Source organism: Myxocyprinus asiaticus, chromosome 28, assembly GCF_019703515.2.
Source record: "Myxocyprinus asiaticus isolate MX2 ecotype Aquarium Trade chromosome 28, UBuf_Myxa_2, whole genome shotgun sequence".
Classification (NCBI taxonomy): Eukaryota; Metazoa; Chordata; class Actinopteri; order Cypriniformes; family Catostomidae; genus Myxocyprinus; species Myxocyprinus asiaticus.
The window spans coordinates 19,571,474-19,587,222 of record NC_059371.1 but is presented as its reverse complement, the minus strand read 5'-3'; the positions used below and the strand labels follow the sequence as shown (position 1 = coordinate 19,587,222).

Genomic DNA, 15,749 nt, shown 5'->3' with positions numbered 1-15,749 from the left:
GAGATATTAATCTAAAAATCTTTGTTTGTGCTCTACACAAGAATGAAAGTCATACACATCTGGGATGGCATGAGGGTGAGTAAATCATGAGAGAATCAGAATCAGAATGAGCTTTATTGCCAAGTGTGCTCACATACACAAGGAATTTTTGTTTGGTGATAGGAGTCATACGTATACAGAACATTACAGAGACACAGAATATAAAACAAGGTAAGAGTATAAATATACATAAAAAACATAATTACAAAAAATGTACAGTTATTGAATTAAATATGAGTGAATTTCAATATGTACATGTATTTACTTTATTGCACTATGGGGGAGTCCTGAAGGCAGTTTAATTGTTCATGTGGTAAATGGCCTGAGGGTAAAAACTGTTCTTGTGCCTGGATGACCTGGCACTGAGTGCTCCGTAGCACCCGCCAGAGGGCTATAGTACAAAGAGGGAGTGGGCAGGGTGTGTGGGGTACAGAGTGATTCTGCCTGCACGTTTCCTCACTCTGGTTATGTACAGGTCTTGGAGGGTGGGCAGGGGGGCAACAAGCGACTTTAAGCGACACTCAAAAATTCATGAATGTCTATGCATTATGTAACAAAATATCAAAACAAATATAATTTATTTTAAAGAAAGTTAGCACAATCACACTTTTTTTTAGCAAAGCATTTCACTAAAAGAAATTTGTTAGATTTAGGTTGTGGTTAAATATAAAACAATACATATCTTTTTTTAAAAGTACGACAAAAGTACAATATTTGGACATTTTCATGGTTATCTTAATGGACCATATCCATAATTAGTGTGACCTGTGGTTACTCTGCTACAGTAGGGCACCACTGTGTGAACTTGAAGGGAACGATATTTATCATATTGTATATAATGTGGAGTGAACAGTTCTTGTATGGAAATCAGACTCACAGCTGCAGATCCGCTGTGTGGCCCTCTTGTCCTAACTAGCTTGCCCAGCATCTCAAAGCCATCAGTTGGCAAAGTTCCCAAGGGACGTGCAGGCCTCTCACCAACTCGCTGGCAATCTATAGACAGTGATACGCTCACCTGACTGACAGATAAATGAATCTGCCAAACACATCGGATACAGAGATTAGAAGAATTAGAGGCACAAAGTTTACTTGTCAAATCTTTAATACAAGACATTATCTTTTCCCCGTCACTGAAAGTACTCTCTCCAGCAATCTCTTTCTCACAAACCTTATGAAAGCTGCCGTAGAAGATAGAATGGACTTGTGGCTGGTCAAAGGTCAGCTGCTGTATCTCTCCTCTGTAGTCCAGACTGAAATACAGCAGCACTTTCTTCTCATCTGACAAACAGAACACAGAAAACTACATCTCATGAACTTGACTAGGCAATCATGCACACTAGAAAGTCAAAATCAGCAAAATATTCAAACCACTCTTGAATTTAACTACAAATATTAAGTCAAAGCACTACATTTAGCATCCACCAGAGGCACTCACGGTCCAGCACAACCCCCATCTTAGGCTGGAAGTCATTGTCTGTGAGCTGCCAGAGGGCGAAGGGCTCTCTTGGTGAGTCCTGCAGAAGCCTGAAGACCATGCTGATGGTATGTTCTGGAGAAAACCCAGCGGGGTGGATGAAACTTAAACACAGAGGGACACATAAACAAGGCTGGGTGTGAGCTGTAATTGAAGGGTGTAAATGGACTGTTTACTAATATGTGCGAGTGTATGCATGTGCGTGTGTTTGCATTTCTCACCCTGTGCTCTGGGTCAGTTGTACGTCTCTGTAAATGGTGTAACTGGGCAAGGTACTGAAGATGAATGGCTCGGCTGCCACACCCTCAATAGAAGAATGAGCTCTCTGAGTTAGACCAAATGCTTCCATCATGTTGAAGCCTAGAAAACACGTGTACACGCATGCACATTTGGGTTTATATACATAGTGCTGATTTCAAAGACTTTGAAAAAAGGCAGTATAACTTAACCTTGGTTGCAGTGGCGTAGCCAAAACATTTAGGTGGGTGGGCCAAGAGAAATTTTGGCGTTTGCTGGCATGTCTTTGGACGGATAAAAATGATGGAAATGTGTATTGTCCAGTGACGTGTGGTGGACTTTTGAAATGAGAAGGCAGAGTACCATCTCGGTGTTTTTTTTTTGTTTGTTTTTTTAACAAATCCAATATAAATTCCAATTTCAGTTCCAGTTGACATATAATAGCTTTCAGGTTAAACCCATACAAATCTGAAATCTGATTTATCGCAACATATGATATGAAAAAGTAGCCCTGCATAAAAATATATAATATAAAAAGTCACATATGTTGCTTATAAATGTAACAACATAATAACAAAATACTAAAAATGGCTGTTGTTCTATATGTAACATACATTTTCCTTAAATCAGTTTATTATCATCAAATCTGTATAGGTTATATATGTTAATTGCCATATATCAGATTTCTGTACGGGAAGGCAAATGATATACCTTTTAACTTACACTGTAAATAAGCATGAAATACTTATTTTTGTACGTTTTTATTAACACTATTTATTAAATCAAGTCAAATCAAAGACTCATCAAGTGTATGCATTGCTTTATAATTATTATTTTTTCATTGCCTCAAAAACAATACCTACAAGAATATAGCAACAAGCATATTTCATGAACTGTATATTTCATCTGTTCACCTATTATTTTTATAGTCATCTTATTTTTGGATCATCCGTCAACTACTCCTTGATAAACAACACTGGGTTTGTGATGGCACGGATCTGTAACTTTAAGAGCGAGTGCTCACTAAAAAGCGTGTCACTCACATACCATTTCAGATTTCAAGTATTTTGATTTGGACATGACCAAAAGTGCTGTTGTCCGTGTCAGTTACAGTAATTCTTTTCTGTGCAAATAGTTTCTGCACTTCCATCAGTTTGTCCCATTCATAGCAATCTCTGGAGACCCACTGTGAGGACAAGAGCATGAGAGGCAGGCACTATAGCTTTGATTCACGCCATGCTTTAAGGAGCTCAAATATTGCAGTGAGCTGAAGGGAGGCTTGAGAGAGGCTGCCTCCCTCTGAAACTTTATCTGCTGGGTGTCACTCTTTTACACAGTGTCTTTAGAAATATGACTACTGTACACATTGTTTGTATATTTTATTTGTTTTATTTATGTACAGTCATTTATTTTTCTCACCCGAATTTTTGAGGAGGCAGTGCCTCCCTTGCCTACTCGGAGAAATCGCGAATGGGATTGTCACTACGTCTCTGCGATGGTTTACTGTTAATAAAATGACTTTTCTGCTTGCAAATATACTCTGATAAAAGTGCTGGAGAGATGATGCCAACTCGTGGAAAGAGAGAAATAGCATAAAGGAATCAAGTTCAGATGAAGAGAAAACCTACAGTATACGGAGCTGTCTACGTACGTATGTGACCATTTCCCAAGTTACGACATAAAAATGTATAGCAATAAATTCAATCATATGATATTTTGAAATAACATAATTTTTTTTTAAATGGATGGGGAAAATAAAGAGTCTTTGGAGTTTTGAGAAAATATTTTATCATCTAAAATAAATTATTTCAGTGTAACGTATTTAAGCTGTCACAAGCTGCTTTTGATGTAACTGACAGATGTTACAATGAATAAAATTCATACATATGATATGGATGTGTAATTAACATTATTTTATCTTAGAAAATAAAGTGGATGAAGTTTAGAGTCTTAGGAGTTTTGAGAGTATTTCAACATCCAAAGTTATTTAATTCAGCATCTTATGTCAGCTCGATCTGGTTTTGACGAACAGGTCAGAAATAATTGAAATATATAATTAATAACATTTATAGCAATCAATTAACATATATGACATTTGTTACAAATATTTTATTAGACCGGGAATATAATGTGGTTAGAGCCGCTGCACGATATATGATGCTGCGCGACATGGGATTGCCACATCGTGTGTTCACAGAGTAAATAGCTTTATTATAATGAGAGCGATATGTTTTTTTGTTTTTTTTAACTGTTGTTTTAAAAGTTATGGTGCTGATATTATCCCGCCCGACAGCCTCTGACATTAGCGGTTCGTGGTTTGAGGATAAAGCTTTTGGCTGTTGGTGAATATGGGCATAAGACAATAATTGGGTGGGCCTGAATGCCCAATGGGTGGCTCCGCCAGTGCTTGGTTGTTTCTATATATTTGCTCTCTACAGTATGTATATGTGTTATGTAAAAGTTGCACAATTGCCCAGAAAGACTCTCTTGTCAGTATGTGACCTTACCTTTACCTATGTGATTTCTGACTGTCATCTCAGGACACACTGAGAAAGATAAAAAGCATGTTATGCTTAAAAAGAGCTGCAGTTCTACAATAAGTAGTGTAAAGGCCTGTAAACACCAAAAGTGTAACAATAAAGCAGACAAAATAAATTTGCAGGCAAATGGTCTAGTCAACCAAGAATTCACACAACAGCTTTTGTAGCATTTGCACAAACAAAATTATTTCCAAAGCTGCAGTGGTTACGGAAATGTAACCTAAAGTTTATATCTTATGGGTTGAACAGTTTTTAATCACTGGGTGTAGGAAAAAAAAACAAAACAAAAAAACAGTCAACCCACTCACAGAAACAAAAACAATCACTCTGAAGTTGTTTGGTAATAGGCCTTAAAGGTAGTTCACCCAAAAATGAAATTTCTCTCATCATTTACTTACTCTCATGCCATCACAGATGTGTATGACTTTCTTTCTTCTGCAGACCACAAATTATGATTTTTAGAAGAATATCTCAGTTCTGTAGGTCCATACAATGCAAGTGAATGTTTGACGAAATTTTGATGCTCCAAAAATCACATAAAAGTAATCCATAAGACTGCAGTGTTTTAATCCATATCTTCAGAAGTGATATGATAGGTGTGGGTGAGAAACAGATCAATATTTAAGACCTTTTTTGCAAGAAATTCTTCTCCCTGCCCAGTAGGGGGCGATATGAAGAATGTGAATCACCAAAAACACAAGAAAGAATGTGAAAGTTAAAGTGTAGATTGACTGAGCAGGGAGGAAAATTTATAGTAAAAAAAAAAAAAGGACTACCCACACCTATCATATTGCTTCTAAAAACATTGATTTAACTACCGGAGTCTTATGGATTACTTTTATGCTGATTTATGTGATTTTTGGAGCTTCAAAATTTTGGCACCCATTCACTTGCATTGTATGGACCAACAGAACTGAAATATTAATTTGTGTTCTGCAGAATAAAGAAAGTCATACACATCTGGAACTGCATAAGGGTGAGAAAATGATGAGATAACTTACATTTTTGGGTGAACTATTCCTTTAACTGCTAATCTTACCTTCGTTTTGAATGGGATGCAGTCGAGGAGGAACCTGAATCCTCACTGGAGCAGTTGCTTTATGAGACAGTTACATGGTATTACAATTGAGCAAAACAAAACAACAATAGCTTTTTGGGCTGTAATATGTTTCACTCAGAATGAACAGGATTCTAACCAGTGGGGTGAAGGATGGTGACTGCGGCGCCCTCTACTGTTCCCAGACGGGAATACACACTGATGCGATACACTGTTTCAGGCTGCAGTTCTAAGAAACAGTGACTGCTGCTAGGAGCATTCACTATCTCCTCCTTTGTGTGTTTATCTGAGACCACACATACAGAGAAAGAGATGGATAACCCAAAACAATCTGCCTTTTCACCACTAATCACTTAATGATTTGACTTTGCCTATTTGATGCCACATGTCTGAGCTGTGCAGGTCTGGTACCTCTGAGGGCCTGGATGACTATGCGATAACCGCTGACTGCAACTACAGGCCTCCAGGACACACAGATACTGGAGTGATCGGACCGAACCACACTCACACTGCTGACCCTCAGACTGGCTGGTTGAGCAAAGAGAGCAACACACATAGGGACGTTAATACAAGACATTGCCAATACTGAAGTTATTGACTGAAGTCTATAAGTGTGTATGTGTGTGTGTGTGTGTGTGTGTGTGTGTGACTCACTGGTCTTCCCCTGAGCTGAGGCACTGCCGCCCTCCCTGTTGCGGTACTCAGCAGTGACCAGCACACTGTAACGAGTGTCAGGCAGCAGATTCTGCAGCAGGATGCGCCTCTCGCTGCCAGGCAATGACACCTATTACAAGCACCCCACAGGACTACATTACACATGACACCACATAATATTTCTAACACAAGAAACAAATTATGTGGCATTGGGAATTAGATCAGCTGTGATTTTGTGATGAGCTCAGTTTTCACAGATACTGCAGTCATTTTGTCCAGTAATCAAAGACAGTACCTCCATATTTTAGGATTACACATGCATAAAATATATGTAAGGAATTTGCCTTGATGGCACAATCTTGATGGCATATTTCCATATAAGAGCCAACAGGACTTGTACACAGAGACAAAACCACCTTACCATTCAAACATTAGAGGTCCACTACAAAAAGGAAACAAACACAAGATCTATATATTTTGTGAGCGGTGCTTGCTATGCAGTTGCTGAGGTGTTTTGAATCATTGCAAGAACGTTTGCTATATGGTTGCTAGGGTGTTCTGGTTGGTTGCTAGGTTTAGTTGGTTACTATTGGTCCAAGTCAAGAGAGTCCATGCCCAAGTCCCTAGACATGGCTGGGGTCCCTCCTTAAAGTCAGCATAATATCAAATTGACTATTTTCTTAATGCATGTTACTGGTCTTATCGTGAACGACTCATCCTTGCATATATGTTTTGGATTGACTTCATAGTAGTTAATAAAAATGTATTAACTTGCTCTTCCGCTGATGACTGACACTTCTCTGCTGATGTATGTAAGACCGCTCAGCAGTTAAACTATAAGTCAAAAGCTTTTAGTAAGTTTTGTCCCCTCCCCTTCAAGAGCCTGTCATGTACACAATCCTGCCATCAGTCGAAGTAGCAAATGCAGAGATGGTGTTCCCTACCCCAGACTAGCTTGGTTACGGGCCCGCTAACTTGAGTTTTTTCATTTCGACGGAGGGGGAATGTCAGCGAATTTGTGGTTGCGTTCAAGGCATTTCACGCTTGAATGTTTCCAGGGGTGATTACTTATGAATGAAACGCAAATGAGATGCAAAGAAAATGGCTGGAGTTTATTTATATTTTTTAATGCAGGCATTTTTGGGAGGTATTTTAAGATGCAAAATACGAGTAAGTGTTCTTTATTCTTTATATTTAGTGTAGGCTATTGTGATTCAAAACGTTGAAATATTGTCATCTTTTACTCGCTTGATCCATCTGCATATGGCTTGCACAAGTTTTTTAGTGACGTTTGCCTTATCAAGCACTCACTGTGTTCTCCCTCGCGTCTCCAGTGAGGGGAGTGTAGGACACATGGTACTGTTGTACGTGGGCATTGGGATGAATCCAGCTGACCAGCATACTAACTGCTGTCTCCTCTGAGATAGATAAACTGCTGGGTCCACCTCCTGATACTAAAACAACACAACAAACACTTCAAATGCTTGCATGTTTATTCTTACCTTGTGTAAGCGTGTATACTCACAGGTGCTATATCGTATTGCCACAGCCTCACTCTGAGCCCCATCAGCATATAGTGCCGACAATGAGATCTGATATTCCTTATCTTCCTCAACCCCTTCCAAGATGGCTCCCTCACTCTCCCCATCGACTTTCAGCTGGAATGCATCCATACATTACCTCACAATTGTTCCCATACCTTTCGACCAATAATTTTCGATGATTTGTCCAAATGTACAGTATGTGATTATTGGATAAGGAATTTTTGTAATTGTTTCAAAGAGACTGCTAAACACCGAGCAAAACTGTAAAACATATTCGCTATAAAACAAATTCTGTGACTTTTCCATTACATTTTAACATGTATTAGTTTCTGTGAATTTTCCAAGGCTGGAAATCTATTGTTAATTTTTTTTAAATCTATTTTTACATTTCCTGGTTTTCCACACTGTAAACATAAAGATACTCAAGACACAATTTGGGGCATTTCAGTTGCCACATTGGCAAAACACTCTGGACTGTCAGTGGTTCCTTCAGTAACCACAACATAAGGGAAAAAATTTGAGGCTCTTGAAATATACTGTATCTTAAATTTCCTTGAGGACATAAATACGATATTTGTGGCTAAAGAGTATCTCCAGGGGGCATTTTGACCATTATGGTGGGCAACCGGTTCTCCCGTTTCGCCATCCTTTTGGGATGGAGGCAGGGTCCAAAATTAAGGGTGCCACCAAAAGTGACAAAAATGCCCCTTAAATTCAAAATGTGGGGGCAGAAAATGCCCCCGTAATTATATTTTCTGTTTTTATTTATAACATATAATTTATAAAATACAGTTCTTAATATTCTCTTTTAAGCCTAGTTGTACACATTATCACATAAAATATGATTTGATGTTGATTTAATTTATGTGTAGGAGGTAATATGTTCTCAATTTAATTATTCATTTTAAGAACTTACAAAAATTAATTAAATTTAAGTATTTAAATAAAATAAGGACAGTATATTTTCTGAAAAAAAAATTAAAAAAAGCCCCTGAAAATCAAATCCAGGGGGCAATTATTGCCCCTTTTTGGAAAAATTCATTTCTGACACTGGGTGGGGGGCGTCAGAAGTTTCTGGGAGACACAAGGAAAATCTAGCTCCCACCGTTAGACCTGGTCATAGTTCAGCTGAGGTGTGGCAGATGAGGAACCCCAAACGGTGCCTTGAGTGTCTCTTAATTTTTACACTGTATGATCGTGGAAACCCTGTTTGTAATTAAATTGATCACACATTCATCTGGTCATCCTATTTCTGACAGAACGGATAGCATAGAAGCAATGTATGAAGCACTGAGAGTTGGAGCTAACCTGCCTGAGATCTCCCCCACTGAGGGAGATCCACTTGATGAGATAAGAGACCACGTCATCCGCCGCGGCTTCCCATCGCACTGTTATGTCACTGCCAGAGAAGTTAGTGACTCTCAGATCTGAGGGAGCTGGCACCTTCACTGAGAGATAAGATGGATGGATTGATGGATGGAAATGTGCATTGAGGTGAAGAAATGGAAGAAGAACAAAAAGTTGAATGAGCAGAAATCCTCAAAATTGGCATTGGTGTGTAAAAAATAAGTCACAAAAAGATATGTATGTAACTTACAGGTAGTGACATTGGCTGTGACAGGAGTGGACAGGCCCTTGTCAAAGAGTGACTGCACTGACACTAGATATCTGGAGAGTGAAGACAGATTCTGCAGTAACATTGTGTTCACACCCTTGACCTCCACCTGAAAAGTAGGAGAGAATGAGTATGGCATAGCAAGATGCACTTTTACGTATTACCAACAAGAGACAAGAAAGCAAGGGCTGTCTGCATAGCTCAAAGCTGTACAAGCAGAACATCAAGAATATAAAAAGAGAGAGATGTCCTTGATCTGCTCACCTTCTTGACATCACTGCCATGATTGGTGCTGTAGATGATGCGGTGGGAGGGAACATCGACCGCTCCAGGGACCCATGTTAACCTCAGAGTGCTGTGACTGATCATGGGAAACTGCAAACTGAGAGGAGACGGCAATGGGACTGAAAGCGAGAAAGATGAAAGAAAGAAGTGAGGGAACGAGCAAAGGATTTAGAGGTAGTTGGATACTGTTAGATTTGTTGTGACTGTGTTTGAGTTGTCTTTTTTTTTTTTTTTTTATTATAAACATGAAACATAGTACTCAGTTTCCTGTAGTGTTGGAAAGTCCGACACATTTCCAAGAATGGCACGCGGAGAGGTAATCACTGGCACGCAAGCAACGGTGAGAGAGGAGTAGACCATTTTATTCATATGAAAATCAGAACCTGCATTCCAATCTACATCTTGATGTCGTCTTTCCTCATGATCACGCAGCGTGTTTTCATGAGTTGAATGGGAGGCTAAACAAAAAGTTAAAATGTGATGAGACTGAAGTTTACCCAACAGACTTGGGCAGCGCTTCACTTTCGGTTAACGCGAGTAAACGCGCCCGCTTTGCTTCGGTCAGGCTACGTGAAACATTTGTTTCTTTTTGCTTTCAGAACAACACGTGATGAAATATGGAAAACACCACTATTAATCCTTGAGATTTCCAACCCAGCATACAGGTACACCCTCCTTAAAACATAGTCACATTCAAAATTGCATTAAACAATTAAAAGAGAAAACATAAACCCACATCGTGGCGTTCAAAAATCAGAGTCTATTCAAAATATAAATTAAACATGGAAATAAAGTTTTAGGATTTTGCAGGTGTGATTCACAGAAAAGGGCTGAATCGCTGATCGGCTTGTGATGCGCGAATGGCTTGCACACGCAGCACGAGTCTCGTCACACTTTAATAGTGTTAAGTCTCCCATTCAGCTGATGAAAACACGCTGCGTGATCATGAGGAGGATTACATCAAGATGTAGATTGGAATGCAGGTGCGAAAAACTTCACAAATGTAAAATATATGACATAATATAAGAAATATTTAAGATTCCACACAGTTTCATGATCAGTAATCAAATAAGTAAATTTGTGACATTAACTGTGTTAACTCGTTTTGTACAAAAGGACAGGTTTTCTTTCATTAAAGCACTTTCACAAGGTGCTCTGTGAAAATTCACATGCAAGATTTTTCACATGCGGGTTTTGCACAAATTTTTCACTCAAACTGTTATGCTGATAATATCATTTGTAATGAAAAATAAACATTAAAATAGAAAAATGCAAAAAAATAAACATTTTCATAAGTGCACTCAAACTTCGAAAATCTCAAACATCTCAAACATTGGCACGGCCATTGACCAGGAAAATAAAAAATGGCACTTCATGTCAAAAAGGATGCCGACCCCTGTTTTACGTCATTCAAAGTGTTCAAAGAAGTCCTGCATACTTTTAAAAGAGTATTCAGCATTTTTGTCTGGAGCAAAGACAGTCAGTGTTGAAATAGCAGCGAACAACACACCGTTTACAGATGGTTGTTTAATTAGTTTCATTTCCAGTAATAGAGATTTTATTCAAGTTTCTTTTTATGTTTACCTTTGAGCAACTAAGACGTTAATGTAGTAACTTGACGGTTAATGTAAACATAGCCATATGGATTTTGATTTTTATGTTATGGTACTTAAAGGGATAGTTCACCCAAAAATGAAAATTCTTTCATAGTTTACTCACCCTCATGCCATCCCAGATGTGTATGACTTTCTTTCTTCTGTAGAACACAATTTAAGATTTTTAGAAGAATAATTCAGCTCTGTAGGTCCTCACAATGCAAGTGAATGGTGACCAACATTTTTAAACTCCAAAATCCACATAAAGGGGGCATAACAGTAATCCATATGACTCCAGTGGTTAAATCCATGTGTTCAGACATGGTATGATAGGTGTGGGTGAGAAACAGATCAAAATTTAAGTCATTTTTTGTCATAAATTCTCCTCCCTGCCCATTAGGGGGCGATATGCAAGAAGGATGTGAATCACCAAAAACAGAAGAAGAAGAATGTGAACGTGATCTGTTTCTCACCCACACCTATCACATCGCTTCTGAAGATATGAATTTAACCACCAGAGTTGTTTGAAGTACTTTTATTTTTCCCAAATTTTGCCACCCATTCACTTACATTGTATGAACCTTAAAGAGCTGGGAAATACTTCTAAAAATCTTTGATTGTGTTCAGCAGAAGAAAGAAAATCGTACACATCTGGGATAGCATGAGGGTGAGTAAATGATGAGAGAATTTTCATTTCTGGGTGAACTATCCCTTTAATGACAAAAATGCAACCTATAAAGATGTCACATATATTTTAATTACTTTCATGACATTATTGAGAAGAATGAACCTCATATTTTTGGAGCCTCACAAAAAAATAAAAACAAGGTATTGCTGGAATGGGACCAACAGGACGCATTTCTGCATTCAGCTGCACTATTTTTTAATTGTTATTCTATGTACATTTGGATTAGACAGATGTCTTTGATCGATGCTATGTGTATCATTGTTTTGTTTCAGTGTCTCATGCCCTGAGTACTGCATATTTAAGATGCTGTGTTTAGTTAAAAAACGCATCTTGAGTTATTTTCCATTCTGCTGTTTTGCATCCAACTTTAAAAAAAAAAAAAAAAAAAAAAAGAACATGTTCTGTGTGAATGACCCATAAGTAGGGAGCGGGTTGACAAAAACTAAAATTCTTTGGAAGCAATATGGAAAAGTCAGTCCTGTGCAGATATCTATATAAAGGCAGATATGTTTCTATGTAGGTGCTGAAAATGATTGAGTATTTACAGGTTGTGCTGATGGCTGTGACTGGATCACTCGGGTCCTCATCATAAAGAGCATAAAGTGTGACTGAATAATCTGTGGATGGCATCAGATCCACCAACTCTACGTCCGTCTGAGCAGGTCCGAACTTCACCTGCCACAACAAACACAGGAAATGTGTCAAACTATTGTGATTAGAGACAGCACACCTTAGCACAGGTACTAAGCTATATGGGACATGAATCCAAACTGACCTCTCTGGCATCATCAGGTTCTCCATCAGTGAGTGCTGAGTACAAGGCCATGTACTGTGTAGCTCCTGCAGCCGGCTGCCAGCGTACCCGCAGACTGCTGGGGGAGGAGGCAGTTACCTCTAGAGCCTCGGGCATGGCTAATGGCACTTCAAGGAGGAGAGGGTTTTTGTGATGCATATAGAATTTATATTCATGAATTTTGTGAACTTTCACTGCTGAGACTCACATGTTGTAAAGGTGCCTCTAAGAGCAGAGCCCACATTATTCTCATATACAGGGAAGATGGATATATGATACTGTGTCTGTGAGGACAGTCCTGTCAGCAGTGCTGTTGAGTCTGTTCCATTTACCACCACCTGAGAGCAAAACATAAGCATTAAATAACACAGTCACTTAAGTTATATATACAGTCAAAAGGAAAATTTATAGTGAATAAAAACTTACATTTTTGGTCTTTGTCTCACCCAAAAGTGATCATTTCACTTCAGAAGACATGGATTCAACCACTCTAGTAATATGGATTACCTGTATGCTGCCTTTAAGTCCTTAAAAGTTTTGGACCCCACTGACTTAGATTGTATGGCCAAAAACACCTCAAACATCCCTCAGAATATATTCATTTGTGTTGTGCAGAAGAAAGAAAGTTATACGAATTTGAGAAGGCATGAGGGTGAGCATATGATGAAAGGATTATCATTTTGGGTGAACAATATCTTTAAGGATAAGCAATAATAATAGTGAGGCGTACCTAACCAAAGCATTACCAATTCAAGCATAGTAAGTGTAAAGTAGATGGCATCAACAATCAGCCAAGCAATTCCTTCCTCATTCCCTGTGCTTTTACAGTAACATTCCAAAGTGACGCACAATAAACCACAGCCATTTCAAACCTCTCTCAAGCGATTAGAGCTTTTGACATCTTTACAGGAGAACAGCCTTCAGGCATGTTCCAGTACATCACCTCCTTCAGACTCTGTCCTTCAGCGGTGTGGTACACCACTCTGTACTGCTGGGGAGCTCTGCTGGAGGCGGTCCACCGCAGACGCACCTCTCTTGAACCTAGTCCTACGTACTGCAGATCAGATGGGCTCGGGTAGGACAGAACTGGGTCCTGAGTGGGACGCTCCATTCCTTCTCCACAAAAGACACAAACAAACACACATTTTTGTAATAATGCGAGTAAACAGTAATACTGTGTGGGAATGTGTTGAATCAGTGTTATGAAGGCCAGCTCATTAGACCAATTAATGTGTGTGTAATTGACATACTCCTTGCTTTAATATGGTCTTCAATCTTGCCACAGACAATACGAGCCAGTCTTCCCACCAGTTTACTGAGCAGAGGAAAATCATTCACATTATACACATTTAGCTCCAGAGGCTCAGACGCCACCTGTCTCAACTCTGCCTCATCTGCATTTTTCACACCTGGAGTGGGTGGAAAAAGATAAAAAACAAACAAACCAAAAAAAAAAACAAAAAAAAACATTAAAATAAAGATACAACATTTTTTATATGTAATTGTGCATATCTATAGCAAATATAATTTTAATTTCAACAGAGAACATGCAATCACATATGTGTTCATCATTATCAAACAGCATTCATCTCTACAAAGCATCTCTACTTTTTATATTTCACTGGGGATGTCATAGGCATGTTGAGCAGCCCAGAAGGTGGATGTACTTTGCAGGAGACGGGATGCGCTCCACTGTTCTTTGATTTATTGCACATACATCAACACAGGGGTTTTCAAACTGGGTCCGGAGACCCCCCAGGGGGCCACAAGAGGGCACCAAAGGGTCCATGGAAAATTTGGGACAAAAAAAGTTTACAAAATGTATTTTTTAAGGCAAAGTTAACTCGTTAACTTAAAGGTGCACTCAGTAACTTTTTGTTTGTGTCATCATCTTGGACTTACAGTGACACCTAGTGGTGTGGATGCAGCATCATTCAAAATCAATAGTTTTCAGTTACAGATGCCATTGTAGAAATTCACTATTCACAATCAGCCATGATTCATTTAATCCAAGAGTAAGAGTGTCCAATAAAAAGAAGGTTTCTGAGATTAAGCGAGTAGTGTTCAGCTGGTCATGTGATTCTAAAATGGCAGCCCCCATGAGGGTGCCCCTGCCACATGTGGAATACAACAGCTTTTATAAAGTGACAGATATGACTGGAGTCCTCATCTCATGTGAGTGCCCATGATTTTATACATATGTTTCAAAATTACAATTCATTTCTTTAGGACTAAGACATTTTAATGGGGAAAAAATGACAGAGTGCACCTTTAAAATATTAATTCACATTTTATAACAGTTGCAGTACAGCATTGTTAGGCATCTCTAAAACTGCTTTGTAATATTTATGTAACACTTTACAATAAGGTTGTATTCAGAAACATCAGTTAACTAGATTAGTTAAAGCTGCACTACGAAAGTTTGTGATCTCTTGCGACATTTTATTGTAAAGAGTTACCGATATATTTTGTGAAAAGTGCTACACAAATAGACTATATCAATATATCTATATCAATATATCTATATCAAAGAGATATCAATTAAATCCAATGTAAATATTTTCCAGATACTATTTTAATTTAATTTGATAATTTGGCTATAGTTCAAGGACAATATAAAATGTAATTTTGCAAACAAAATATTTTTATAATGTCACACCATTTATTTCCATTTTTCCAAACAGTATAAATGGGTCTTAATACATGAAAATATAGCTGCCTTTATATTTTAGAAAGTGGGTCCCTCACAAAGGTATTAGGTGGTCCTTGGCATCAAAACGTTTGAAAGCCGCTGCATTAAAACATCAACTCCTTTATGGGTATGGCATGAATAATAGCTATGAAAATTGTACACACATGAGAATAAATCCATGAATCAACCATAAATGCATGAACCAAAGTATCCAAATACACATTAGGGTCAAACCAAACACAACCTCATTTCTAACCAATTATACCTAACCACACCCACCCTACATACAACATACAAGTCCTTGGGCACAGGGGTCTCTCGCATGACCATGTAATAATGAGGGTCTCACCGATAGCAATGATCTCCACGCCGACGTTCTTCAGCCTGTTGGCTGCAGATATGGCATCGTCCTGAGATTTGCCATCAGTCAAGAGCAGCAGGAACTGTGGTGTGTTGGGACGCGCCCCTGCCTCCTCTTTCAGATTGTTCTCAAGAACATGGATGAGAGCCTGACCTGTGATATAGAGATCCTTATG

General features: G+C 38.6%; 1 protein-coding gene across 3 annotated transcripts in view; it reads right to left on the bottom strand.

The window, feature by feature from the left end:
• Positions 1-15,749, bottom strand: part of LOC127419055 (collagen alpha-1(XX) chain-like) — a 39,786-nt gene that overhangs the window by 7,113 nt on the left and 16,924 nt on the right. For all 3 annotated transcript variants that reach the window (XR_007893596.1, XR_007893597.1, XM_051660117.1), the window contains exons 9-28: positions 15,563-15,727; positions 13,772-13,930; positions 13,465-13,634; positions 12,730-12,859; positions 12,504-12,649; positions 12,274-12,403; positions 9,425-9,564; positions 9,143-9,269; positions 8,854-8,993; positions 7,527-7,659; positions 7,313-7,455; positions 6,002-6,131; positions 5,759-5,875; positions 5,487-5,633; positions 5,330-5,386; positions 4,258-4,296; positions 1,735-1,873; positions 1,475-1,617; positions 1,208-1,317; positions 917-1,075 (exon numbers count right to left, since the gene is read on the bottom strand). Coding sequence is in view for 1 of the 3 variants with exons in the window: in XM_051660117.1 (XP_051516077.1) it covers positions 917-1,075; positions 1,208-1,317; positions 1,475-1,617; positions 1,735-1,873; positions 4,258-4,296; positions 5,330-5,386; positions 5,487-5,633; positions 5,759-5,875; positions 6,002-6,131; positions 7,313-7,455; positions 7,527-7,659; positions 8,854-8,993; positions 9,143-9,269; positions 9,425-9,564; positions 12,274-12,403; positions 12,504-12,649; positions 12,730-12,859; positions 13,465-13,634; positions 13,772-13,930; positions 15,563-15,727 (2,624 nt within the window). In the remaining 2 variants the exon portion in view is untranslated. The remainder of the gene's footprint in view (positions 1-916; positions 1,076-1,207; positions 1,318-1,474; positions 1,618-1,734; positions 1,874-4,257; positions 4,297-5,329; positions 5,387-5,486; positions 5,634-5,758; positions 5,876-6,001; positions 6,132-7,312; positions 7,456-7,526; positions 7,660-8,853; positions 8,994-9,142; positions 9,270-9,424; positions 9,565-12,273; positions 12,404-12,503; positions 12,650-12,729; positions 12,860-13,464; positions 13,635-13,771; positions 13,931-15,562; positions 15,728-15,749) is intronic.